Below are 27,891 nucleotides of genomic sequence, written 5' to 3'. Positions count from 1 at the left end.
CCCAAGGACAGCTGCACAGGCCAGGAGGAGGGGACCCCGGCAGAGGACAGGGCAGGGAGCTGCCAGCCCGGCTGCTGCAGGCAGGAGAGGGAGGATTCACACTTGGCAGAGATTTTGGGTGACTTTTGTTTACCCAAAGGGCCCATGTGGGGCATGAGAAGCACAGTCAGGAATGACTTTAGGGTCATGGTGGGAGAGCTGCCAAAGGCCCAGCGGTACGGAGAGCATGGGAAAGGTGGGGGAGATGCCTGGGCTCGATGCACGGCTCATGATCTGGGCAACTGCCTTTTTCTCTTCCTTTCAGCTGAGCAGACATGTCTGGAGAGCAGGACTTGCACTGCACAATGACTGGGCTGGCAGGGACAGGGAGAGCCAGGACTCCACTCCCTCCCTTGCCATGGAAAGCAGGTGCTTAGAGAGGAGGAGGGAGGGAAGGGTGGATATGGGAGGTTTGCCAGGCACCAAAGCAGCTGGGAGATCCTGGCGAGGAGACATGTGGCACGTGTGGGCAGATTAACAAGTTGAGCCGATCAAAGGCTGCTCAATCCTGCATCCATGTGCCTGGGCTGACTGCCAGCACCTCTGAAATTATTTTTCCTGGCCAGCATCTGAAGGAAGGTGCCATTCAATGTGGCAAATCCATAATAATTTTGTTTCTACCAGCCAAGCCTTGTCTGAAGACTCTCCTGGCTGGGAACAAGTCTTGGATCCCAGAGCTCTCAAAGTGTTCAGTGACAGCTCCTGGCTACCTTCAGAGTTCCCTGCATGGCAGCATAGCATGGGACACTGTGGCTTAGGGGACTTGTAACTAAATGCTGAACTGGTTTGACCCCAAAATTTGTCTCAAGAGATGAATCTCAGATTTACCATAGTCTGAGGAGATCTAACATGAGTGTAGAACAAAAAGGATCTAAGAACTTTGGTGGTCGGGTGTGCTTGAACTGGTTGTGTTGCTTCAAGTCCACTTACATGGTATTTTGCCACGTTTACATAAACATTAAATAAAGGTCCCTTCAGGCCTTTTGTTTTTAACAAAAAAGCAACGTGTGTGACACTTTTGTCCCTCAAGCAACTACAGGAACTCAAGTTGAGAAATCCCCCTCCTTCAGCCCCCCCCCCCCCCCCCCCAGCTATTTCTAAGGAAGAGCTTATCTTCATTGCAATGCATGAAGTCTGAAGAGAAACCCTAGTGATGCTGGGTGCTTCTGCTGGCCCCAGGCTGAACTTGCACTGGGCCCTTGGAGCTGGATCCTGGCTCCAGAAAAGCAGCTGTGCATTGAGCTCATGCAAATCTGCTGGTACCTACATGAGAGCCCGGCATAACAAAGCCAAGCTTGGAGAAGGAAGCACAAACCCTGGAAAACACAAGGAATAATCCGAGGTAATGAAGTCGTCTTGCTCCCTTCCACAGACCAAAGGGGAAAAGCCTTCATATCTCTATTCTGTGCTGCTTTCAAACAGCTCCCACCTTCTGTGTGTTTCCTGGGACTCTCCAGTGCATCACCAATACTTTTTTTGCTACTTCAGTAGTGCATTCTGCTTTATAATCCCAAGAACATCATTGCCTGTAGTTACTACAGGTAGGCAGGAGAAGCTGTGTAAGGACTCGAGCCTGCAGCTCACTGTCAGAGCTATCCCAGGAACCCCCAAACCAGTCAAACACAGCCAGGATAGGCAATTGTACAGGAATGAACCTCCAATTCACATTAATAGCTCCAAACCTAAAATTGCCAGAGGCTAATTATGGAAGCTTTGAGACTTTGAGAAGTAAAATTATCTTGATAGTTTACCTGTATAAACACACTGACTCATTATATTGAGGGTAGAATAACAGTCTCCTGAGGAGAGTTTTCACCTGTGAGCCAGAAGCTGGCTTCTTCTCCACACCTTTGCCTTGAGATAGGGAAATCTGCATCAGGAAGAAAGGAAAGTTATGACTCTGTGGTAGTACTTTGCTCCAGTGGTATTTTCCTAGTAGGTTTTAAAGAGTTATTTGCCCAACTGTCTGTACTTCGGCCCGAATTTAATTTTTTTTTTATTACATAATAATATATATTTATATAGAAATACCATGTATTTAGTTATAAGCCTCTTTTTTCTTCCTCAACTCAGCATCCCCTGGCTGCATCTGGAATCGTACCTGTTGTCCATTCATGCTCATGTGGAGGCAGCACAGCACCAGACCCAGTGAACTTCAAGTGAAATCTAATATATCGTTTTTGGGAGAGAAAAATCGTCCACTGTACAACATCTGAGCAAGTGGCTGTCTTGGGGCGATTCATGATGATGATCTATTCCATGACCTGCCGTTCTGTACCCCAAAGTGGCTGTCGTACCTTTAAGGCGGCCGGGGGAGGGGATCGCCTTGAGGCTTTTTCTAATCCTCACTCCCCAGAAACTAAGTGGGTGCAGTCTGCTTTTGCTTGGCTAGCTTGGTTTTGTTAGCCCAGGCAAGAAGTTTTCCCTTCCCTGGCCCTGGAGATCCATCAGCTATCTCTGAGGCGAACCGCACACCCCGCTACTCCGAGACCAGAGACACGGCACCTGTGGCACAGGGTCCGCTCCCCGCCGGCCCCAACCTCGGGAAGCCGAGCCGGGGAGAGAAAGGTAACCAAGAGGCTCCAGCCCAGCTGCTTCCTCTGCCGTAGAGAGGAGGTCGACGGCAGAGAGTCACCAGGTTTCCATCTGCTGCCCGAGCTGCTGCGTGAAGCTCCTGTTCATTTGGGATTTATCCGTGAGGGACACGCCGGCGCCATCTTGCGCCGCGGGTCACATCGTGAGCAGGTGTTTTCCCTCGCATTTTGGGGTTTTGTTCCGGCGTGTGGGCGGGGGATTAGATCTGACAGTTCTAGCATTTATTTACTTTCTTTTTTTCCCTTGCCGTGTGGACATTCTGATTGTTAATAAACTGTTGGGTTGGGTTTTTTTCTCCCCCACTTTCAGCCATTAATATTAATTCCCTGTTGGTGGAAAGGGATTGTTGTAACCTTTTGGAGAGACGACTCATTCGAGAATGTCTTCTCCTAAACTTGTGTCTAAACTCAGACAGTGGTACATCGTCAGACAGGCCAGAGAAAGGCTCTGCCCCGAGTGGCAGTCAGGGTGACAGGCATCAGAGTGCTGCTGCTGCGTGTGGACAGCTTTGGAGATTGGAGCCTAGAAGTGCTGAAATGGTCATGGATGAAAGGAGGAAGACCCCAAAGACAACAAAATTACATTTTTCCTCTGCAGGAAGGGGTGGACAGAGGATGATAGAGAGTTCTTAGTTTCTGTTTTCTCCTTGCAGCTTTAAAATCCTGTTTACCTGGAGAGCTCCCACCACCCAGGAGCCAACCTCCTGTAAGCAGCCCTGAGCTGTCACCCACTGCCATGGCCCTGCCTGGCCTTTGCACCTTGGAGAGCTGGATACTGGGGACACCTCTGCTCAACTCCAGAGAGCTGGACACTGGCCTCTGGGGACACCCCATCCCAGCTCACACAACCCCCTCCAGCCTGCAGTGCATCACAGCTCTCCTCCTCAGAGCTTCCTTCTTCCTGCCTGCACAGGACCCGGGAGCCAGGCCTGTGCTGCCACCCAAAGACATTCTGTAGGGTAAGCAAACATGAGAGGAATTGCAAAGATGGGGATGGCTGCAGGGTCACTCATTTCAACTCAGCACCTCCCCTTCCCTCCCCTTTTCTACTGGCCTCCTTTCACTTGCGTTCCATGCCAACATAAGCCTCTGTGACCTTACTCTTTTGTTTTTGTGATGCTGTATGCAAAACCTGTCCTCACATTTAACAGATTTCTCAGAACCCGTGCACACATTTAACAGATTTCTTGGGAGGTGAAACCTTATGTGTCTTGTGACTAGGGCATAGTGGCAGGATTTTTAAGCAGTGCCACTAAGAAAAAGTGCAAAACAAAGGAAGACTGGCGTTCTGACCCACACCTCTGTAGGCAAGTCAGAGGATGGTTCTTTTATGAGGGAATCTGCCTCTTTGAAAGCCTGGGAAATCAGTCACAAGACAGGCTGGGAATATAGGAAATGATAAATGGGTCTCTCTTATCACATCATGACAGTGAAATAGATGAAAGGAAATTTTTAGTTGTGAAAATCTATTTTTCCTAATTTATTTTCCCCTCTGACATAAAAGGAGCATGCCCCAGAAATTCCCGAGGGCAAAAATACATCAAGATTCAGAGAAAGACTAAATAGATATGGACAGCAAGAATATCAGGATTCATTAGAATTAATGTCAGTAAAAATGTCATCAGGTATATTAAACCCCCTGCTTCAGGGTGCAGAAAACATTTGAGCCATTAGATCCAGCTGGAGTGGGGAGAAAAAGGGTGGGGAGGCAGATCCAGCTTCAGCCCTCCCTGAGGATCCATCACAGGTTCCTGCAGCAGGAGGATGATGTGAGATGGGCACATGTCTGGTGTGTCTCACTGGTGTTCCCTTGGACATGGAGACAGGGCAGGGCCCCACAGCCATGGCCACCTTGGTGCTGCCAGGTTCTTGCCCTGCCAGTGCAGGGTGCTCAGTGCTGGGAGCAGCTTCCTTCCCTGGAGAAATTGCTTGTGCACGGAGGTCAGAGATGAGATATGACCCTTGTGTCTGCAGCACAGGAGAGGTGCCCGTGCTCAGTTTGGGGATGGCTGTACTGCCATGGAAAGCCTCTGTCTGGTACCAGAGTAGAGAGGTGGAGGATACATTCCCATTACCAACCTGTTCTGTGCGAGCACAGTAGGGCTCACACCAAGACAGTTTCACTTCAGTATCTCCAAAGTCTCTGTTTTCACTCTTACTGTAACAAATTTGGAAGTCCTAATCAGCCAAGTCTGACAGGCTACTAGAAAAAAAATGGTCATGGCTTTCTGAGCTGCTGGAGAGGATCTCAATGCAAATTCCATCTCCCAGCTACATTTCTTTTTGGGATTAGACAAATCAATCAATCTTTTAATGTCTTTTTATCTTCTAATTGTGCATCCATATGGTGCAGAGCTGAACTCATTCAAGGGATGCTACCTGCCTTTTGGGGCTGTGTTCATGTGTTTCTGTTCATAATCATGGGCTTTTGGGGAAGTCAGGATTGGGCTCTTATGTTAGCAAAGGGGCTGGTGTCAAGAAGGGAAATTCAGGTGCTTTCTTTCAGTGGTATCACCCTAAAAACCTCTTCTGCTGTGGTTCCACCCAGCTAATGACCTGGAGCCCTTGAACATCAAGTGGCATTAAGTCACTCTGTCCCCTTTCTCAGACTGCCTTGAACAGGCTGTGTGGAGGCCATGACCCCTCTGACCTCGCTGAGTCCTGCCCTTCCTCCATGCAAGGTTTGCCAGGATTGTGTGGATGGCTGGGAATGCTGGAATCGCCTTGCACAAGGGCACGAACTCTGCCAGCTGCCCACACTTGCTCCATGGTGGCTTGGGGCTGTCACTGCTCGTGCTCACACATGGCTTCAGCCCTCAGTCACCTCTTTGTGTGCTCCCTCCACAGCTGTTTCTCCAGCATGCAGCCATTTCCCACATCCAGTCCAAGCTCCCTGGGTTTCTGCTTGCTACCTCAGGAAAACTTAGGGGCCAAATCAAAGGGGCTTTGAAATAATGTGAAACTGAACACTTGTCAAGGAACTTGATATCTGTAGCAACAAGTGGGAACTGCCACTCAGGTTCAGAGCCTTAAGCCATCTAGGCCAGCATTGCTTTTAGGAGCAGCAATTGCTCCAAAATTGCCAGCAATTGCTGGCTGCTCCTGCAAGGAGCAAACATGCCTAAGGCCAGAAAAGGATTATGTGGCCCCAGGAAAGCCATCAATCCTTGGCTGGTTACACTCCCAGCTAACACCTGCAGAAGTGTGAGCTTGCACCAGCTCTGTAGTACCGACTTGGCTTTATTCCTTCTGGTGGTGCAACTCCAGATTTCTGGGTGACCCCCTTCCCTCTACCTTCAGCTGTGCTTCTGGGCGCCATGGCATAATGTGGAAAGGGGTTCAAAGTACAAAGCCTTCAGTTTCATGCACTTTCTTACTGCCAGCCCATGGTGTCTGCAGATTGAGTGTAGGGAATAGTTGGTTAAAAAATTAAACACAGATTTTGGGGAGATCAGTTCCCCCCCACTACATCAATTATGCAGAGCCCAAAAATGCCTAAGAAATTGGTAAGGCACCCATTTGAAAGCTAAAATGTTTTGGGGATTCTGGGTTTTCTGGTTGGTTCTGAGCCTTATGATTGCTAATGGCAATTTTGGGGTTTTATTCATGTTGCAAAGGGCCAGCTTCTCATCTGGCTGTACCGTGAGGCCTGGTGACTGCCTCACTCTTCCTCAGAGGGGTAAGACAAGGAGTCATCTCCAGAAGCCACTACACATTTCTTCTCTGGGCAAGTCACCCTTCTTTATGGCTACTGAACTCACACCCTGTCTCACTTCCCACTTCAGAGAGTATTTCTCTGTCTTAGCATCCTGCAGGGAGCAGAGTGATCCCAAAGACTGGTCTGCTGCAGTTTGTCACCACCCGTTTTTCCCCTCCTGGACCACACGCTGGAGTCTGGAGATGTGGGAAGAGACCTGCCTCAGCAGCTGGATCCAGATGGGAAGGCAGGCAGGAAGGAAGGTAGGAAGGGTGGCAGGAAGGGTGGGCTGGTTCTGGTAGTAGGGCAGGAGTCCTGAACTCATGCTACTGTGGTTCTTGGTCCCGTTCAAGGAGGAGATGGAACAGGAACATGGTTTGTTCAGCTCAGTTTGTAACAACTCCACCTAAGGAAAATGAAGGCAAGAGGAAAGGAGAGGTATGGATCTTTCATAGTCCGGTTGTGTTGAACTTCTTTCCTGTTCCTGCAATGATAGTAAGAAAATAAGGTATGTTTAGACCTGGTGCCTTGTAGTAGAGCCAGGGGGCCCATGAGGGGTTGTGTGGTACTGCCAGGACTCCCGCCATAACATGAGCATCTAGTCCTGGTTCAGGCAATGGGAAAAATGAGCTGGAAAGGCATGGCCTTGCTCAGGAGCTGTGTGTTAGCTCAAGCTGGACAGTGAATAAAATGCACAGCCCAGCCTGTGATGCAAGAGGGAGAATAAACATTGGCTATTTTCCTCATCCCTGGCCATGCAGGACAAGCTCTTTCAGATTTTAATCCCCCTCTTGCTGTGCTTTTCTTTCTGCCCATCTCTTAATCAGAGAGGAGCAGCTGCAACCCTCTAATAGCCTCTAATAGTTTGTTCTTAGCAGCTGTTAGTGGTATTTTGGTGCTGCCTCCTCTCTCCTGTTGCTGAGGTAGCTATTTCCCCACTGCAGAGCTGCCTGCCCAGGCTTTATCCTCTCCAGTGAGCCATGGCCAGCTGCTGGAAGGTCACTGGGGACTTGAGGAATTAATTTTACTGGAAACCTCATCCAGTAACCAAGACACAGTCTGGAGTGGGAGAAGAAACTAGATCCGTTTGATCATAGAGGAAGAAAAAGTGTGGGAAAGGTTTGCAGTTGCTTTTTTTTCAGTGAAAATTTAAGAGATGGATAAAGGAGAAGGAAGTAAATTAAAACTGTTGATCAGGTGAGAGGAGAGATTTTGCAACAGTTTCCTCAGGACCTTGTCTGCCAGTGTTTTCACTTCTCTTAGTCTCATATTTAAAAGCTCTGGAGCTCCTCTTAATGCACAAGGAAACAAACCAAGGTCCCTGTCCCACACTGTGATACCTCTCCACCATGTTTTGCTTGCATCCCAAAGAGCTCATCTCCTCACTTCCCTGTTGTGCTTCTCTCTGACTGGTCTAGTCCTGGCCCTGGTGCACACATGGGAAGAGCTTCTGTTGGAATGAAAAAACAAGATTTTCTGATACTTGGATATAAATGGAAGTGCAGTGCTGCATGTAAAATATCTTATGTTGTGTTTTGCTCCATTGTGTTCTAGGTAATCCTATTCTACCTTGCATCTCTAGTATTTTTGGACTCTGTTGCATATATGGTGCACACCTGGGAAGACCTTCTGCTGGAGTAAAAGGGGAATATTTTCTATTACTATAAGTGGAATGTAGGAAGGACTTATGTTTAAGGGAAAGAGCAGGATTTGATATTACTGAGATAGAAATGGAAGTGAAATGTTCTGTAGAAAATATATTGTCTTGGGTTCCTCTCTGTTGAGAATAAATTCCAAAAGAGGCCTGTCATTTGTCTGTGTGCCAAATGAGATGGGAACTATTGGGTTGCGATAAGGTAGTTTAGTAAAGCAAAAAAAGGGAAACAAAAGTTTTATTGTACGTGAGCAAAGGGAAACATTCATCTCTAATTCCCATCAGTGTGGATGCTCTGGAAGGCAAACACTGTAGAATAACAAATGCCCCCTCTTCCTTCTCCCTTCCTTAGCTTTTATATCTGAGCTGGTGTCATATAGGTATGGAATATCCCTTTGGTTGCTTTGGGTCAGCTGGCCTGGATGTGTCTTCTCTCAGGACCTTGCCCGCTCCCAGGCTCTTCATGGGGGAGAAGGAATGCCACAGGGACAGCACCGCTCAGCAGTAGCCACAATGCAAGTTTTGTTAACTCCCAGCTCTCATAGCCTCTTTCATTCTCTAGGAACTCATATGGTGATGCTTCTCGGGCACAAGTCATCTTCTCAGACACTGTTCCAAAATCTCTGCCTTCTGGCCAACTCATAATCTCTTCCAGGATTCCTAGGAAATAGGGTTTTCCCATTCAGGCTCATTGTGTAATCAGTTACCCACTTACTCCATCTAGCGCTGGTTATGTGATGTGTTGAGGGGATGTTTCCTTGAGACATCCAGTGTAGGACAGGCAATTGTGGTGCCAAAAGGAGATGCTTCTGACGGAGTCGACGGGAGACAAGCACATCCGATGATGATCAACAAGTCTCAATTTATTGATTTAACATGCGTGTTCTTATAACAGTGATAATAAGGCTCATACATATTGCAAAACTAAAGCTCACTATTGGTTCGCTATAAGAGGTCAGCTCAACCTTTGCTATCAGATACTCAGGATGCCTATGTTTTCTCCCCTCATTAGCTAGTCTCTGCTTCTGCATCCCGTTATCGTATAACTTCTTGCTCAAGGACACTCTGGCCCTGCCAAAGGCCCCCCACCAGAGGCCCATTGCTTTACTAGCTGTGTTTTATCATGTCCCTTCTCTTCAAGCCATGTCTCCACAAAACTCTCCACATGCTTCTATCCCAGCAACTGCTGAGGTGTCTTGAACTCCCTCATAGACTGCTGATTTCTCTTTTCCAGTGGGCATATAGTGGGCTTCTGGTCCTCAAAAATTCCAGCTCCAAAACTGTAATGGTTGAGTTTCTCCTGAGGTCCTTTGCCAGAGGCCCCAGGTAAGCCCCTGCTCCCTGGCTGCAGTGTAGGGTGTATTTTGCCCATCTCCACAGCAGACAGTCTTGTTCCAAACAAACTCATTAACTCACTGTCATTCACCAAAGAGAAATCACCCAGCAAGGCAGGAGCCAATATTGGTGAAGCCAGGTCAGAACAGGGCAAATATGGGGATGGAACGAGGTGGAGAGGCTGCTGCTTCATTAACTCCAGCATAACTCTGGAGGACTGGAGTTTTGGGTGCCTGCTTGGAAAATCCAGCTATCGGAGTCACAATGAGAGTTGTTCCATACCTGCTCCCTCGCAGGTCCTAGGAGAGGCCCAGAAGGCACCAGGCAGGACATGGAGGAAAAGGCTGAGCTCTTGAGGGGCTTGCAGGAGAGTAATTCTAACCCCTTGCTGGACTTGGTGACACCAATTCATGTTGACTTGTGAAGTCCTTCCGGCTCTGCAAGCCATTCATAGGCACAGCATAAATGAATGGTCCAAGAGTATGTGTTTTCCACCTGCTTTTGCTTTGCAGTTGTTTTAAATCTGCTTTCTCTATCCAAAGCAGTAGGTTGGTTTTGGTTTTTGGTTTTTTTTTTGGGACAAACATATCCTGTAGCAGCTTGATGCCAGCAGTGAATACTCTTTAATCTTTACACACACACTTCTGGAGCTGGATCCATAGTCTCAGAAGCACCAAAGCCATCCCATACCCTTTCAGTTCTGCCAGGCCTAAAATCAGGAACCTAGAAAGGCTTGAAGCACTTAGCAGCAATCAACCATCTGAAAAGCAGGAGTGGTTATCTCTTTCAGAAATGATGCTAAATTACAGGGAGATTACAGGGCCAAGAACTCTGGAGGGAGGTGAGAAAGGATGTAGAACACCATCATCCAGTGCTTTCCTTCCTCCCTCATCTGGTTTTCACTCCTTATCCCACCCAAGCTTTGATGAACTTCACTGAGAAGTCTTGGATTGGTCCCATTTTCTCTCTCCAGCCTTGGAAGCTTGCTTGCTTTCTCTCAAGTGATCCAAATCCAGCCAGATTTCCTCCCCAGAGCGTTCATTAGGTGACTCTAACTCATGTCTGTGGAATTATAGCTATCTTTGATCCTGCTGTAGTTAGGAGGCAGGGCTGCTTGCTGTGTAGTGTGTCTAATTTAGATTTACTTTGCATCCTGTGGCACTGAGCAGGGAATGGATCCCCTGGGAGCCTTATGTGTAGAAAGCAGCAAGTCCCCACTGGAGTCAGGGTTGAACAAAACAGTTTTCTTTTCCCTCTTTGTGGGAAGTGACACAGAGCAAACTCTTTGGTGCTTTGTATTCTGGTTATCTCTGAGTGCAGCCTCATGCCTTGGTTTGCAGATGTGGCATGTGAGAGCTGACACCTCTAACCTGACTAGGAGGAGCTGGTTCAGCTGAGCTGCACCCAGAATTGATGGAGGCAGGCAGCACTTCCCAGTCAATCCCAATATGGCCTGCAGAGCACTTCTGTACCCAGGAGCAAAGAGGTGCTTTAATCATCTGCCAAGCATGATTGGGGTCTGAACTAAGTGTTTCTGTGAAGTGTAGGCAAGGCAGAAGCAACACAGAGGGGATGTAAAGAAGTTGGGGTGGGCAGTGCTAGGTCTGTGCGCTGTTCCTGGCATGCGATAATCATCAGTGAATTAGGAAATGGAGCAGCAGGGGAGGATTTGCCTGAGCTGCGTGTAGGGTGCCTGTGCAAGTGACAGCTGTGCTGGTACTTTACTTCCCTCTGGAGATATTATGGGCTGCCGTGCACCAGCCTAAGGGCAGCACAGCCTGGCTTAGGACTTTTCCTGTGTTTGCTCTGGAACATCTTCAAGGGCTTGAGGGAGTGCCAACAATTCACCTCTCACTGCATACCTGCCTCTAATTGCAAACCAGATAGACTCTGACACGATATTGGCCAATTAAAGTTTCCATCCCCCCCAGCCACATGGTCCTGCATCCCACATGCCACCGATTTGCCCTCTAGCTTGGAAAGGCTTATCATCTGTGCAGTCATCTGACCCAGCACAGTTTCTTCCTCTGGCTGGGGGCTGCATTTCCTCTCATAGTGGGTGCAGCTGGCTTTAGCTGAGAGAGGCAAGACTAACCTCACGTATTCATCAACCTGCCAATTTGCAGGTTCTTGCCAAGCTGGGAGTGCACTGGACTGGCTGGTGTTTAGGTTGTGAGTGCCAGAGGAGTGGGCATCACTCAGTCAGGAGGGGGCTGTGATGCTGTGCCCCAAAAGGAGAAATATCCATGGTTCATTTGCAGCTGTGAAGAGGGGAATGGGTAAAGTAGATCAACCTTATGGGGAGAGGGACTTTCCTGCTTAGTCCTGCTTTGTTTGGGCCTTTTTTCCCATGTTTTTTCCCCTTTAGTAAAAGATGAAATAGAGGTGTAGTGGAGGAAGGGGCAACTGATGAAATCAGCATACAGAAAGGAGGAAATATATTGTAAATGGTAGTTGAAAATCACCATGATCTGTGCAAAAAAGGAATTCAGGCAATAGGTAAGTCCCTTTTAGACTGTTTTAGTAGAGGTTTGGGAGTGACTCAGATGGCAGGCACTGTTTTCAAAGCAGGGAGCTGTGTGTGGTTAACTCTTCAAACACAGTGGGCTTGACTTCCCCTTTCAGATTCAACTGGAACTCTGTAATTGCTGATAGCATCACTGTTATTTGAAGCTGGTACCTGGGGCCTTGTGTTGGAACTCCTTTCCAAAAAGCCCAGGTACCAAGAGAATAGTCAGAGATATCAGGGCAGCCATGACTTGATATTCCAAAGCAAGTGGGAGGTTTGGTTGGGGTATAAACTATAAGGACAGTAATATTTGTTTAACTGCTTCTGACAATATTAACTGGAACTCTGTGACCTCCCAGCTCAAGATCATTGATGAATAAAAAATTACATTTATCGTAGAATCTGGAACTTCTAGCAGAAACCTGAAGTTTTACTATACCCTAAACCACTCTTGCTGTTACTGAGGCCCAAAATACAGACAATACAGACCTGTTTTCTCTGAATTGAAGACCTCTGAGACATGTCTTTTAAAGTTCTAGTATTTGCCTTAAGTGAAAGTCCTACTTGTATTCCTTAATCTTCTATTTTGGCTGCATAATTTTGTCCTAAAGCTTCATGATATAAGGTGAAACTCAGCCCTTACTGGTAGAAAGTCAGTACTTGCAAACCACTGAATCAGGGGGTCCAAGCATTTGCCCTAAGAACCAGGATGTGACTGCAATGTCGCAGGAACTGCTGAGTTCTCCAGCTGTGATCTTGGTATGAGTAAGGCTTTGCTCGCCAGCCTACTACCTAGTCCACATGAAAGGTTTGTGACTCAGTTCCTGATTACTTTAGTTTAAATCGTTGACTACCCACACATCTAAACTGCATAAGCAAATTCCTGTGTCTTTCAACTCTCCCAAGTTTACAGTTGTGACAAGATTTAAGGGGAAGTGAGCTGGACCAACAAACAGATGAACAAAAACAAATGAGTTTTTAGGAATAGAAATGCTTGCTTGAGTCTTGTTCATGAGCACAAGTGTCTCTTGCTACTGTGGCTTGCTCCTGGATCCTGGGATTTCTACCTGCATTTTAGAGCCAAGCACAGGACCTGACATTGTCCTAAAGAACAGCACAGGTTCTGAGTGCACAGATTTATCCCTGTCCTGGGGGAACTGTTGAGCTCTGCCAGGCTGGCCTGGCCTGAGATGCCCTGAGCTCATGAGGAGGCAAAATATGGCTCTTGTGGTTTTCCTTGCTGTGGCTGGCAGCTGAACACGTGGCATTTGCTGCAGAGACTTTTCCAAATTTTGTCTGCATTCTTGGAGGAAATGCAAAGCCACTCTGGGATCAAAGGCAGGCATGGACTTCGCCCCTGGTGGGAGCAGGCTGTGCCAGGCTGAACGCCCCCAGTGTGGCCGTGGTGGCAGACCCTTCCCAATGCTCATGTGTCTGAGGGGAAGGAACAGGAGGCATTTCCAGGCATTGCAGCTGCAGTGCAAGAGCAGAGTGCCCCCCCCCACCTCAGGTAGCCAGGATAGGGGACATCCACTTCTGTTTGCTGTGTCTTTTTAGAGGGCTGTTTTAACACCCTCCTACATACCTGATTTTTCTGGCTCTCCCTACACATCTCTTTACTCTCTGGAGCCTTGTCTTCTCCCCCAGAATGAAATGAATCTGGGCATCTGTGCATGCCAAATCCAGGAGAGACCATGAACTCAAAAGCCTGTTTATGAGCCCCTTAGAATGGGTAAGTTTTTATTCAAGGAAACCAAAGTCAAAAGGAGTGGGTTTTTAGCATTTTGGATAGCTATGAGAGACATGCCTTGAAGAAAAAACCAAATCCTATCCTTGCCACCTGCCTGAAGACAGAAGTAAACTATTTCTCATGCACCATTTTAGGTTTGTGAAGGCTACTGAAAGCCTTCACAGACAGAAAGTGCTTAGATCAAATATTCTAGGACAAAGAAAAGCCAGTTGTGGCCTCTACAGGATGAATGTGAGCAGCAAAAAGCAAAGCCTAGAGAACACCTTTATCTTGGGTGCCACACAGAATTTGCCAGTGAAGGAAACACCAAGTGACCACTCCAGGAAGACACATTGGGGAATGGGATTTTTTTGGCATTCATCCTGCAAGGCCAGCCAAGGATAATGCCAGGCTTGCCTTCTATATTTTTAAATCCATATTCATTCTTCTGTGGTTTAGGTGTGCAGCAGTTGCATTTTCTGTTGGAGCAAGGGTTTGTTACAACTCTGGGCATGAAACCCCAGTGTCACCTGAAAACTGAAGTGTCTTCTAGGCTTGTTCTTTACCTAAAGCCTTAACTAAGATCTTCTCCTAGCATGTTTCAGCTAGGGACTTACCAAAAACAAACAAGTAAAACAAGGTGTTGGTAGTGTTGCAGTTCACAAAAAACTACATTGATCTTAAAGGAGAAATATACAGATATATTTTATTTTTATAAGTAGAAAAATTAAGTATAAAGTTCCTGTAGAACTACTCTTTGCCAGATCAAACATATCAATCATTTAATCATTTCCCATACTAGCAGAAATGCACACAGCATCTTTTGTTTGTAGGAAAATCACTTTTCAAAGGACATGAATTTTGACATTACACAGCTGAACAGCTGCTCATTTCTTTTTTCTCTAGTGCCTTGGCCACCACTGCTTTTCCAAGAACTCTTTTAGGGAAAGACAGGGGAGAGCTCAATTTTAGATTAAAAACATTTAGGTTTTTTTGAAAGCCTCCCCCAGAGACCTATCAAAAGCACCACCCAGTAACAATCCAGTGGGTAGTTCTCTTGCCTTGGGAAAGGAGCTCTCTTTAAAGCCCAACGAATTTGTTAGAAGGGATTACAGGATTAAAGAGCTCCTAAAGGCTAGAGACCCACTCCTACAAGACAGTAATTGTTTATTTCAAGGATAGTGATGCTGCAGCTTTCATGAGTCTCAGAATTAGTACATCCAGAGACGCAGAGAAGGTCAATCAGCTCCCCAGATACCCACTCAGGGAATCTGCAAATGGTTTTGGTACAAGAAAATTCTCTATTAAGTTAATTAGTTATACGTATGAAAAGTTCAGATTAAGAAGAGAACGTTGCTTTGATGTTGTTCTGCAGGCAGTCACCACTCATGAAATGATCTTCACTTCAGGCTTAGACTCTTCCAAGGCTCTCAGTTCATCATCCACTTCAGAACTCCACAAAATGTCATACAAACTAAACCAAAACAAAAAGGCAAGTGAGATTTAGTGAGCATCCTCCTGTTAAGGGGAGAGTCAAATGCACAACTGGCCAGTATGAGCCATGGTCATATGCCAGGAAGGGCCCCATCTAGCTTTAAGAGCAGCCAGAAACTGGCTTTACAGCCCAGGACCCCCTTAGTCCCTCACCAGCACCAGCCTCCCAACCCTGCCAGGGCTACCAATCTCTCACATTAACTGCTGCACGTTGCAGCTGGGCTTCTTCAAGGCTTCACAGATCTTCCTGATGCCTTCATCTTCCAGAGGGTTGTAGCTCAGGTCCAGCTCAGTGAGGCACTGCTTGGTGGCCATGACAGTGGCGAGGGTGGCACAGCAGCCTGCTGTCAGGTCACAGTTCCCCAGCCTGCAGGGAGAGGAAGGAGAGGCCAGCACAGTAAGCTCTGGCTCCCAGAAACCCTGCCCACACCCAAGCAGCAGGTGTGGACATCCCCAGCATGGACCAGAGATCCTGGCAAAGATGGCATCTCTGAGACATCAGCAGGGGCTGGCCTGTGGTCTTGCCACAGAGACAGCTGCCCTCGTGGTGTCTGCTGAACACCTCAAAGGCCTCCCTAAAGCATAACAGCATGAGGCTATGGGCATAGAGGGAACCCAGTGAAGTTATTCCCGATTTCACCATCATGCACCATCTTCTCTTATTGCTATACTTGAGACTTGGAACCACCTCTCTAAAGAGGGCAACTGAGGCCTTTCAGTTGATGACCAAGTAACTTTAAGTGGTGAAAAGACACTTTCTGGGACAGACTTGCAAGTCTTAATGATGTCTCCCATGACCTGTCTGCTTCACTCACTCACTGTGAATTTACGTATCAGAGCACAGCTCCAGCTTCTGTCCAACAGCATGGAGAGAACAAGCACTGAGCACCACACAGCCCAGAGCCAGGCCCAGCTGGGAAGGGAAGAGGCTCATGGGGAAGGCAAATCCCACCCCAGGGCTGGAGCTGATGCTCCAGCTGGCTGCCTGCTCCTTCTAGTGAAGCTGGAGCAGCACTTGTGCTGGCACCCATTAAGGGCCACGGAAGTACAAGTCAAAGGGTGAACTGAGACAGCAAGAGAGTCGACAACTTCTGAGTGCACCTTACCAGAGGGACTGGATGTTGCAGTTGGGGTGCATCAGTCCTTCACACAGGAGCTCCACGCCTGCATCTCCCAGCTTATTCTCGCCTATGTGCAGTACTTTCAGATGCTTGTTGGTGCTGAGAGCAGAGCTGACAGCCTTGCAGCAAGCAGTGGTGAGCCCACACTCCCTAACCCTGCAAGGCAAAAGTGAGATGAGATCTAGGTGGGACACCTAGAGACTATCAGGCACCATTCATTTCTTTACATTTATTTAACATAGCCCAGACAGTGGGAACAGAGGAACCAGGGCTTTTCCTGCAATCACTGTACTCCTCTCAATGTCTGTCTGCTCAGTCCTTTCTAGGCAGCACCTCTCCCACTCTTTTTGTGGGATGTCTGTCTTGGAGCATGCACCTAGGAAAGGTGGCAACTACCCAGGAAGCACAGGAACAAAGAAGGATGAAGTGTGCTGCTCTAACAGTCACTGTTGGCTCCACTGTGCACTCCTGAGGCACCCCATTGACTTCCAAGCCACCAGGGCAGGGGAAGAACCCAGCTGGGGGCAGGAGCTGATCTGTAATGTAGGAAAATTCAAGTTCTAAGTGAAAGAACAAATTTCCTCTACTAGACCATCCCAGCCTAAAAGGTAAGACAGTCAACAGGATGCTGAGAAATTTTTAATGTCACTAGAGCTTTCTTTTGTCTCATTAGTGACAGAGTTTAGCTCCAGTGGAGAACCTGAGATATCTGATCACAGTACTCATTTTGCTATTTCATCAGGCCTTTCAGACTTCAAAAGTCTCTTAACTGTCATTTGTTGCATGATAAAACAATTAATTAGAAGCTCTGCAAGTGATGCTTGGTCTCCTTTTGGTTGTAACAGGATAACTGTGATGAGGCACATCTTCAAAGTGTCTATGAGTTTAGAAATACAAATCCTTTTAAAGCCTTTTAGTCTAGAAAAGCCCTTTTTAACTCTATAAATCCTTTCAATAACAACCAGTAGGAGTTGCTTATGGAAACATCACAACTGAGGATCTATCTGGGTGGGCATTACTTCACCTGACATCTTTCTTCAGTGAGGCCTCCAAAGAAGGCAGTAGATATGTGAAACTTGACAGCAGCTCACCATAGCTCCTGAAGTTTAGATTTGGGATCCTTGAGTGCCTGACAGAGCATTTCCATCCCCGAGTCTCTCAGGTTATTGTCTATCAGACTGATCTCTGTGAGGGTCTCCTTTGTGCTGATGAGTCTGGAGAGATCTTTACAGCTAGCGCTTGTGAGATCACAGTCCCATAACCTGCAGGGAAGAACAAAATGGTATTTTCTCCCAAGAATGACTTAGATTAGAAGACAGAGTCATGATTTAGTATTCTGAATTTCTGGTTACATTGTCTCATTTTCTTGTATCCTTTCATAAATCATACCACACAGCTTCTTGCTTTCTTTACTTTCCACTTGCTGCACCAAAAGCTCTCCTCGTAACAAACAAAAAAAGAAACAGAAATATGCAATTCTAGTAGACAGCTAACTCAGCCAGAAGCCAAGACAATGCCATCATAAACTTCTATTTGCCCTCTTACCAGAATTTGATCCAAGAAATTTCAGTGTGGTCCTACTTGTTCCTGGTGTTCTCCACCCAGTTTTTTGGGAATTAACTGATTTGCAGCTGAGACACTTTTTTGACCATAAAGGGTAAATGAGAAATATCAACTTTGGAGCAAACCAGCAGTACAACCTAAACAGCTCAGAAGCTGAAGAAGGGATATAAGAAACCTCTGCCCACCCTTACCACAACTTCTGGATTTTGCAGCTAGGATGCATCAGTCCCTGGCATAGCAGAGCCAGACCGGAGTCCCCGATCTTGTTGTCCCCCACAGAAAGATCCATCAGAGATGACTTGTTCCTGAGAACAGCACTAATCTCCATACAGCTGCCGCTCGTTATGCCACAGTTCTCCAGGCTGCAGGAAGAAGCACAGTTGGAGTTGTTGCTCCAGACCCACCCATATTAGATACACCCCAATACCCCAGTTCAGACTGAGAAGGGTCTATGGGCTGGTTCCTTGCTGCAAACCAGTGCAGCTCAGCCAGGCACTGCTACATCCTGCAAGGTTCAGAGAAGATACAGATGTCCACGATGGGACTCTGGGTGAGGCAACACACTGCTCCTGCATTTCACGAGCCTGCAGGGCGCTTTGACCCAGCCATTCATATGCATTAATGCAAGGATCGTTCTTGCCAAACTTCCCTTTTTATCAATTATCCCTTTTAAGAGGAACTTTTGGCAGCATCACACAGTGAGTCCCTGCTGAGCCAACCCCTGCTGAACCTCAGGAGCAAGATAAAATGAATTGTGTTTTTCCCAGAAAGCCCTTCACAGGCTTTACCACAGAAATGAGGCCAAACCCAGCACCTTTGTTGTGTAGCAAAAAAGGGCTCTGAATAAGTATACTCAAAGGGCTGGTAATTCCAGTTTAAGAACTAGAGCCACTGAGGGTGATTGTTCCTCTGCTCTGAGACACAGGTGAGCAGTCTCCCTTAGTAAGTGGTGGTTTAACCTGGAGTGCCAAAAACCCCAAACTGAAAGCCCCAGACATTTGTGTGCAGTTTCCAGTCACATAAACCTGAGCCAGCCAAAAATCTGGCCTACATTTCAAGCATTCCTGACAATTTTTCCTGTCCTATGGATGGTGTGACTAGCAGCAGCACTAGTTGCCATTAGAGATGACCAGCTCTTCCTTACTGTAGTAGCTCCAGGTTGCAGCTTGCCTCCATCAGGCCCTGGCACAGCTGCTTTACAGCTGTATCTCCCAGCGTGTTGTTGCTCAGGCTGAGCTCCTTCAGGGTGGGCTTGCTTTGCAGAGCAGCATTGAGAGCTTCCACAATATCAGCTGTGAGTTCACAGTACTCCAGCCTGAAAGAAGAAAAGAAGTCCAGGCAAAAAGACAACCCTTCTTACACATCCTGCTACCAACAAGAATAAGCTGAGCCTGGTGTGTGTTAGCCAGGGCAGAAAACATGCCAATGTGAGTTGAGATCAGAGAATGCATAAAACCAGAGATAACTGTAAGTTTTTAACGGCATCTCTCTGCTCATTTCAGGAAGCATTAATTCTTAAACTAGATCCCAGGGGACCCTAGCAAGACCAATTTTTACACTAGGCTTCCATTAAACCAGTATACAGGCAGCTTGGAGCACAGGGCTGAGCTCTGCACTGAAACACCATCAGAGAGCCTCAACTCTGGGCCTGCCCAGGCGGAGCTGGGGGCTGCAAATACACCCAGGTCCTGCTCAGTCATGAAACAAGGACCAAGGGCAGCAGAATCTGATGTTTCCTGGGCATCTGAGAGGTCTTGCATTTACAGCCACCACTGCCAGGAGGGCTAAACAAAGTCTATGGGAACAGACACCTGACTTCCAAACCCACAAGATTCACCTGCATGAATAAACATGACAATTTCAGGTAAAACAAGAACAAATCCACACCTGGCAACAAAACTCCTGCTTGTGTCAAGGGAAAAGCAAGCATGGCCTGTGTGATGACTGAAAAAGCCCCGTGACTACTTACTGCAGCTTCTGCAGCTTACAGCTGGGGTTCATAATCCCTTGGCATAGCACCTTCACTCCAGCAGTTCCCAGCCTGTTATCCCCTACATGCAGCTCTGTCAGGGATGGCTGGGCACTGAGGACGGAGCGCAGGGTCTCACAGCTGGCACTCGTCAGATTGCAGTTTTGCAGCCTGCAGGAGAGAGGCAACAGGGGTGAGGCAAATCCACTCCTAGAATTACAGAAGCTCTTCTCAGAGAGCTTTATCTGCTAAGGTTGGAGCTCGGAAAGGACATCACAGCTCTGACGGTGCATAACGCTCTAGGGAAGTGGTTTGTCCAGGTTAGTACCATTATTTTACAGGTGTGCCATAATATTTTATCAACTACACCTGTGCCACAGACAATAGCTCACATGCTTCCTTCTGTGTAATCACTCATACAGCATCTCCAGCAGTATAAGGATTCACCCTACAAGTAGCCCCACAATTGGTTTATAAAAGTGGTTTAAATATCAGGAGGCTGACCCCAGAGATAAAGGCATCTTATGATTTCTTGCCCCCTCTAGAAATGTGATCCAGAGTCAGTAGAAGTTAAAATCACATCCAACCATGGATATAATTTAGTTTAATGGTATATTACAAGAAGGATCTAGGAAGTTGATCTTTCAGCACTCAGGCTTGGAGAAGTAGCATAGGAACGGTGCTGGTATTGCCATGGGGTGTTTATAGAGTTATTGGATAAGACTTTGGAGCAGTGGAGAGGTGTTGTGCAGGGAGGTTTGTCTTGGGTTTGGTTGCTCTTTTATTTCCTCTCATTTCCTCTAATTCATTCCTCTTTATATTCCTCTTTCTTCTTTCTATTTGGTTTCTCTTTTATTTAAGGCACCTTACCAGAACCCCAGAAAGGGACAATTTTATTCTACAGAACTGAAAAACCCTAATCCAGCTGTTACTTGACCATGTGGAGAAGTCTGAAGCCTAGGGCAAACTCTCTGAAAAATTACTTAAGTCTTCCAGTACAGAGTACCACAGTTATTTCTTGAAGGCCCATCAGAGAGCTGCAGTTTCATCAGCTTCACAGTCAACTTTCTTTCTATTTGCCTGAGTCCTATTGCAGGGGGCACAGGGACTTCAATATCTGAACCAAAAGTCTTATTATTTTTACAAGGTAGTGTCCTGAGGATCCCAGATTCCCCTCAGGACCTGGAGAACTACTGCACCCTGCAGAAGAGATGCTGGACAGAGAAGGCAGAAGCCCTCTTTGAGGCTTTTCTTTGAGGGCTTCTGGGGAGCTGAGGCAGCAGCCACTGGCTCTGACTAAAGCTCCCGCACTAGGGTTGCTGAGGGAAGCCCACTAATGCTATAATGTGGTGGGGTGCCTCCATAAAATACCTCCCAGAGCCAGGGAACTCTCCAGTTTGCTGCATTCTGAGGATCACTGAACAATGACAGATCCTGGGCTGGCACCCCCACTCCTCAAGGCTCAACCTCAAAGGCATCTGATGTGAGTCTTTCATTGAATTTGAGGGGAATTTTCCACAAGTGAGCATCTTGTACATACTCCTTTAGGTTTGTGTGCTTGTGAGTGGGAATATGCTATGGCAAATGGACTGTTACTGTTGCTGTCCTGAATTATTAAGTACTTTAGATACGTAAATTAGGCCTGTGAGTTACTGTTGCATTATAGTAAATTCTAGATGAACCTTTGTTAAATTCTTTAACTCAAGCTATTAATCAAGTGCTGTTAAGTTGATTAACAACTTAAATTGTTAAATTTAGTTTTTAATTTAAAAATTAAAAGTTAAAATTTTCAGGCCTAAAGTATTGGTCCAGTCCAGAACTCAGTTTAGCAAGGATTCTGAACCTTGAAATTCAAAAGGACTGTATTCTTTATTCACCCTTTCCTGTCCTGACCCTTCCCCCAGCCTCCATGTAGATGATTCTTCAGTTGACATTGGTTATTGACTTTAGATTTTTGTTTGCTTTTCCTCTACGTGCTTTAACCATCTAGTACGTAGTAGAGCGAACCTTGTCAACAAATTGTTGTGCTTTCACTTTTATATTAAACCTGCCCTTGATTCTTTAAGAGACCTCAAAACACTCATTTGTGACAGCATGATAGAGCAAGACAATCAATGGATCTTTACCATAACTTCTGTAGGCTACAGCTTGGGGTCAGCAACCCTTTACACAGGTATTCAACACCTGCATCTCCCAGCTCATTGTTGTTCAGCTTCAGCTCTGTGAGGGATGGATTTGTATTGATGATGGAAGAGAGATCCTCACAGTTACTGCTGGAGAGATTGCAGTCATCCAACCTGAAAGACAAGGAGAGAAGGAGCACTTTAGTCCTCAGAGTTGCTCTGCTCTCCTGGGCTGGAGCACTGCTCATGAAAGCAGAGTGGGCAATGTTCCTGCGGTTCCTGGGATGCCTCCATAAGTGTGTGCAGGATCAACTGGGTGTTGCATGGCCCAAACCAAGGTGTGCTCTGGGCTGCACCACAGGATGGGCTGCAGGGCAGCTTCACAAGCCTTGCTCCTCCTCTGTGCTGCACAGAAGAGGGCACAAATCCTCCCCCTACAGCCGGAGGAAGTGCTTCCACTTAAACAGTGACAGTGACAAACCACCTGCCAGCTTACAGGCTGTCAGACTGGTTCTGCACTGAGAACTGCAGCCAGCCCCAGAGACACTCATCAGCAGGTTGGTGTCTTGCAGGTGAGTCATGCTGGTTTGCACCATCTCCCTCCAGCAGGAATCTCAGCACACAAACCCTGAGTTTGCAGTTTGGCAGCAGCTTCCCCCACAGGATATCAGCATTCTTCTAGGTGCTGCTAAATGGATGAGGATGAATTTAACTGAAAGGAGAGCCAAGGAAACGATCAGGAGCACACAACAGCCAGGGAGGTATAGAGGGAGGCAGAAAAGACACAGAGCAAAAAACAGGTGTCATTAAGAACCGTACAGCCCCAGGCACAGCCACAGCCAGGAGTGCCAAAAGTTGCCTGGTCATTTCTCCTTAGACAACAGCATGAAAACTGAGCCTCTAGGAGGGTTCTCCTTCCCTCCGCTGGTAAGAAGACATGGCTTCCAGTGGGATCGTGTTCAACACTGACGAAACAATCCCTGCAGCAGTCACCCTTATCCACTGCCTCTGGAGCAGCCCAGCCTCTGCGCAGGAGACAACCATGCAACTGCCTTCTGCCACCCAAGGCAGGTCTTGGGAAGTCAAGACCAGGCCCATGAAGCTTTGCCTGCACAAGGCTCCTTTGCAAAACTAAAGGAAGTTGCCCCTACCAGGTCCAATGCCCTACGAGGCCCTGCTGGCATGAAGTGGCTCATCCTCTCCAGCCCCAGCAAGATGATGCCATCCCATTAAGTGTGAATTCCCAAACAGCAGAGGGGAAAGATTGCAGTAGCAACTCTTCTGGGCCCTGTCCTACACCTTACACCCCAGGAGATGGTTCCCTCCCATTGTTTGCTCAACAAACAAGGCTGGCACTTCTGAAGGTCAAGTGAAGAATTAAAAGCTGATGGGACATTATTGTAAATCAAAGGCGACTCCATCATCAGAAGGCTAATCAATTACTTTATTAAACTATACTATGTACATTGTATCTAAACTGAATCTGCCAGGCACTCACTCTTGCTCACAACTGCACAGAACTATACTCATCTCTGATTTTCTCCTGACTGTCCCATGACAGTCCCACACAATTCTTGGCCCTAATAGGCCAAGGGAACAAAACATCCTCACTTTGGGTAAACAATCTCCATATTGCATTCTACTTTAGCACAACACAGGCACAGCAAGCGAGACAAGAATTGTGTTTTCCTTCTTCTCTGCTTGTCTCACAGTTTCTCTCTGTTCAGAGGGCATGTGAATACCACAGGACATGGCTTATACCTGACTACTGAAGCCAAAATCACTTGACAGCATCCAGCCTGCAACCCAAAGAGTGTGCAACCCAATAAGCACAGAGACATGTCTCCCCCCTCTTGAGAGACAAAGGCAGAATAACCAAAATGGTGGTCAAATATTTAAATCACATTACCTAGCTGAGCCCTATGGCACACCAAGAAACAGGGCAACATTACTTCACACCAAAGGATATTTATCTGTAGTTGAAAAGGCTTTGCAAGAGGATGGGGGTTTATCCACCCTTTAAATTAACTTTCTGGATAAAAATAGGTAGACTCATTCCTGCTGCTGTGCAATTTCTAAATCCCAGGTCAAACAGTTCTGAAGATGAAAAGCACAGGAGAGAAATGCAACAGTTCTTACTCAAAAGAGAGAATACAAAACTAGTTACTTACCTGATGGTTTTGCAGGATTTCATTGTGGTCAGAAGCTCAGCCCATCTAGATGGGCTCATCTCTTCACACTGGATGTCAAGCTCCATTTTGACAGTTGAGATAAGACCTGAAAAGTTAAACAAAATAAAACCACCTTTTTTAAAAATTGATTGAGAAGCAATGATATTCTTCAATCCCCCCAACTCTCAGCCATGAGTCCCACTGTGCAAAGGGGACAGATTATAATTTTCCAAAACCTGCTAACACCAGTACAAGGCCAGGAGAGTTGGAATGGTTTTGTCTGGAACTTGGGAAGGCCTTCCCCTGAGAGGAAAAAAAGCAAAGGAATCCTGAAGAGATACGGCAAAAGCCTGTTATCTGGAGGCTGCTTGTGTGAGAATAAGACATTCCCCTTCCCTCTCCAAGGGAGCTTAACCAGAAGGAGATTTACAGGGGCACTGGTGCTACTCACTACTGCACTGCTGAGCCACACAGACACCAGTTCCACCAGCAAGGTACACCTGACCCATTGTCAGGTGTACCGGACCCTCAAGCTGTACTTAAAATTGGGGTATTTCTGAGCTAATTTGGGTGAATGAGGATGATGAGCATGAGAAATGCCTGGGCTCAAATTAAAAATCCTGCTGGACATGTGTCTGTACATGAGAAGTGGAACTTCCGTGCATGAGAGAAGTGTTCCTCCACAATTCGATATCCAAGGTTTGGAAGATCACTCTGGATGGGCAAATCCAAGTACAGATAAGCTGGTAAGCAGATTTTGTTGTTGTTGTTCTGCAGTCAAACTGCATTTCTGAAGTGATGTAAACACAGAAGGGCTCCAGATAAAAGTACACAAAAACATGCCAAGGCCAGTAGGTTTAGCTCTAGGTTTAGTCTACAAGGGATGGGGTTAAAGGCAGCGCTGTAGTAGGTGACAGAATGCAGCCCTGGTCTCCTGGTTTGGCCAGCATGACTCAGACTACGGGGTATGAAAAAGAAATAATCCCTGAGCTATCCCATCGGAATGTGAGCTGCAGGCAGCCACCGTCTTCCCTCACTGACGGGCCTCACAGAACTGTCCCCTCCTGCCGCCGTAACATCGCGGGGATCCCAAACTGGCTTTTCCCAGAGGCCAGCTCGGTACCAGCGCTCCCGTCAGGACGCGCCCACAACAAACCCGGCACCCACGTGGGGCGGGGCGGCGCTCGGCAACCGCGGCCGGACCGGGACACGGCGCCAGCGGCATCGTGAGCTCATGGACGTGCTCGGCCTCTGCCCTTCCCTTCCCAACGCGACCGCTGCCGGGAATCCCGGCCCACGGCCTCCGTGGGATCCCACCACAGCCCCATGTGTCGCGGGGTGATGGGGATCGGAGCCAGCGGTGACAAGCGAGGGGACAGTGGCAGCCGGACTGTCACAGCCCTCTCCGCGTCGCTCGGGCACTCTCCCGTTTTACCCCCCGCTCGGATCGACAAAGGGTTTTTCCCCCAGCCCCGAGTTCTGCACCTTCCTGCGAGTCGAGGGGGGGATCCCGTTCGGGGTCCTGGGCAGCGGCCCGCTCCTATCCCGAGACACTGCCGCCACCGCTGCCGCCCCTGCCCGGTTCCCCCCGCACCGCCGCCTCCCGCGCCGCCTCCCGCACCGCAGGCAGCGCTTTTCACTCCCAGGCTTTCTGCCTTCCCTGCTCCCTCCGCCCCGGCCCGGCCCGGCCCGGCTCCCCAGCTCCTACCGCCGCGCCGCCACCGCGCAGCTGCCGCCGGCTCCGCCTCGTATCGCGGCGGGGAGGAGCAGGATCTGTCCCTCCTCCCCTTTTTCCCTTTCCTCCCCCTTTTCCTCTTTCTCTCCTTTTTTCATCCTCTTTTCCCTCCGTTTTCCCCCTCTCCCTTCTTTCCTGCCCTCTCCGACACTTAACTCCCTCTCCCCTCTCTCTTCTATTTGTCTTTCCCTTTCTTAATTTCTCCTGACTTCTCCCTCCTTCCCACTCCTCCTCTTTTCTGAACGTTTCCCCTCTTTTCCCTTCTTTCTTTCCCCCTCCAGTCTCCTTTATCTGTTTCCTTCATATCTCCTTCCTTTTTCCTCACTTCCTTCTTTTTTCTTTTTCCCTTTTTACTTTCTACTTTCCTCTCATATGCTCCTTCCTTCCTTCCTTCCTTCCTTCCTTCCTTCCTTCCTTCCTTCCTTCCTTCCTTCCTTCCTTCCTTCCTTCCTTCCTTCCTTCCTTCCTCTCCTTTTCCTCCTTCTCCCTTCTTTCACCATTCTCTTTTGTTCCTTTTTCTGCCCTCCTTTTTTCTGCTATCTCTCCTCTTACTCTATATCTTTCCTCTTTTTCATCTCCCCAACTTCTCTATTTTTGTCCTCTTTTCCTCCCTTTCCTTTTAACTCCTATCTCCTGTTGCCCTTTTTTTCCTCATCCACCCTGATCTCCCTGATGCTCTTCCCCCCTGAGCAGGAGCACTGGGACACACAGGAAACAAGACAGGAGAAGGAGAAATCCCTATAATGAGGGGATGCACAAAGGGTGGGAGTATCAAACATAAAATGAGGTAGTGTACCAACCGGCTGGGAGGACAGCCTCTGCTGTGTGCCGGGAGCTGGAGCAAGATGGGAATGCATGCCGGTCACCCAAGGCAGAGGCACCGGAGCAAGGTGTTGGCTAGGGGAGACAGGACTTCCCGAGGGAACTCGGAACTAGGAATTGTTTGAACTGGAAACAACAAAAACATCCTCAGTGGTCTCCCTGACTTCCAGTTTACAGACAGCTGGGTATGAGGGCCAGCTTGGAGGGCCTGGGAAGTCCCTGATCCCATCCCTGTCACCAGTCCTATCCACGACGCGTCTTCTCTCGTATCTGTGTCCCTCATTAGCACAACACGTTGGGCAGAGAGCTGCACCTAGCTGGCACAAAGGCCTCTCTGAGCTCTTTGGAACGAAGCTGTGACAGCAGTGGAGGATGGGCGCCTCGGGTTTGTGCTGCTGCCAGGCCTGTTGCCCTCCCGGGCTCTCCCCGTGTCACTGCCCCCAGCCGACCCCAGTGACCAGTGGCTGTCCCGCACATCCGCCCCGAGGCAGGGCGAGGGTGGCAGCGCTTGGTCAGGGCTGGAAGGCATTCGTCATCCCTTGGCTGGCTTCCTCCTCCGCCTGCCGGCTACTCCCTGTCTCCCTCCCTATTGTTTCCCGGTAGTTTTAGCCCCGGTAAAAGCTCATTCAGATTTTCACAAGACGGAACAAAGAAAGGTTTTGAAGTGCCGAGAGGCACTAGGCAACACCCTGACCTGCTTTCCTCCCTCCACTCCCAAAATCTCAGCATCTCCTCCAGTTTTTTCTTCCTAAGAACAGCCTCTTCCCATAACCCTGGCTCACACAACATTTCAACTAAGCCCAACCAGCTGTTCCCTACAAAGCACGGCTTTAAAATGGTTCCGTGCTCCTCCCCGGAAAGCAGGAGGGAAAGTTTCGGGAGTTTCAGAGCCTGCTTTTGCCGCTGATACGTACCTTGCTGTAGTCGGTTCTGTGCGGGAGCGAGGGGGGCCGAGCTGGCGCCTTCCTGCTGCCGTTACCACGCAACCTCTGCTGTCGTACACATGGTGCCTGCTAGAGGGAGGGAAACACTTTTGGGCTCTGACGGCTTTTTTCCTCCCGTGGCAGCTCTTCAGGGCCTTGCAGAGCAAGCACTGTGCTCACGATTGTGTCTGGCTTGTGATGAAGCAAATGTTGCAAAAAGCCCTTGATGGTGAGAGAGGTTGCTTTTACTTCTCACACCACTTGATCATGTGGCCACTTGCCATGGTTTAGCCCAGGGCAAGGGAGTAGTTGCCACTGAACGATACATCCAAAAATGAGGCCACCACAGTGTTGAAGTGTGGGTAGAGATGATGGAGTTTGCATAGTCTCTCCATTCTCCCAGCCTGTCCTGC

The 27,891-nt window shown here is 48.0% G+C and overlaps 1 protein-coding gene across 3 annotated transcripts; it reads right to left on the bottom strand.

The window, feature by feature from the left end:
- Positions 1 to 14,237: 14,237 nt before the first annotated feature.
- On the bottom strand, positions 14,238 to 27,603 carry RNH1 (ribonuclease/angiogenin inhibitor 1). 3 transcript variants are annotated; one of them, XM_059849174.1, is made up of 10 exons: positions 27,470 to 27,603; positions 23,999 to 24,104; positions 21,831 to 22,001; positions 19,705 to 19,875; positions 18,880 to 19,050; positions 17,927 to 18,097; positions 17,264 to 17,434; positions 16,158 to 16,328; positions 15,248 to 15,418; positions 14,238 to 15,031 (listed from the first exon to the last, which is right to left on the bottom strand). In XM_059849174.1, the coding sequence occupies exons 2-10, from the start codon at positions 24,082 to 24,084 to the stop codon at positions 14,944 to 14,946; spliced, it is 1,371 nt and encodes a 456-aa protein (XP_059705157.1). In that variant the 5' UTR covers positions 24,085 to 24,104; positions 27,470 to 27,603; the 3' UTR covers positions 14,238 to 14,943. The 3 variants fall into 3 exon arrangements, with proteins under 3 accessions (XP_059705157.1, XP_059705155.1, XP_059705158.1); XM_059849172.1 differs by lacking the exon at positions 27,470 to 27,603 and adding an exon at positions 25,707 to 25,772; XM_059849175.1 differs by lacking the exon at positions 27,470 to 27,603 and adding an exon at positions 25,484 to 25,621.
- Between the last annotated feature and the right edge of the window lie 288 nt (positions 27,604 to 27,891).

The sequence above is a fragment of the Haemorhous mexicanus genome, chromosome 6 (assembly GCF_027477595.1).
Source record: "Haemorhous mexicanus isolate bHaeMex1 chromosome 6, bHaeMex1.pri, whole genome shotgun sequence".
Classification (NCBI taxonomy): domain Eukaryota; kingdom Metazoa; phylum Chordata; class Aves; order Passeriformes; family Fringillidae; genus Haemorhous; species Haemorhous mexicanus.
Note: the sequence above shows the minus strand (reverse complement) of the source record. Positions and strands in the feature narration are given on the sequence as shown.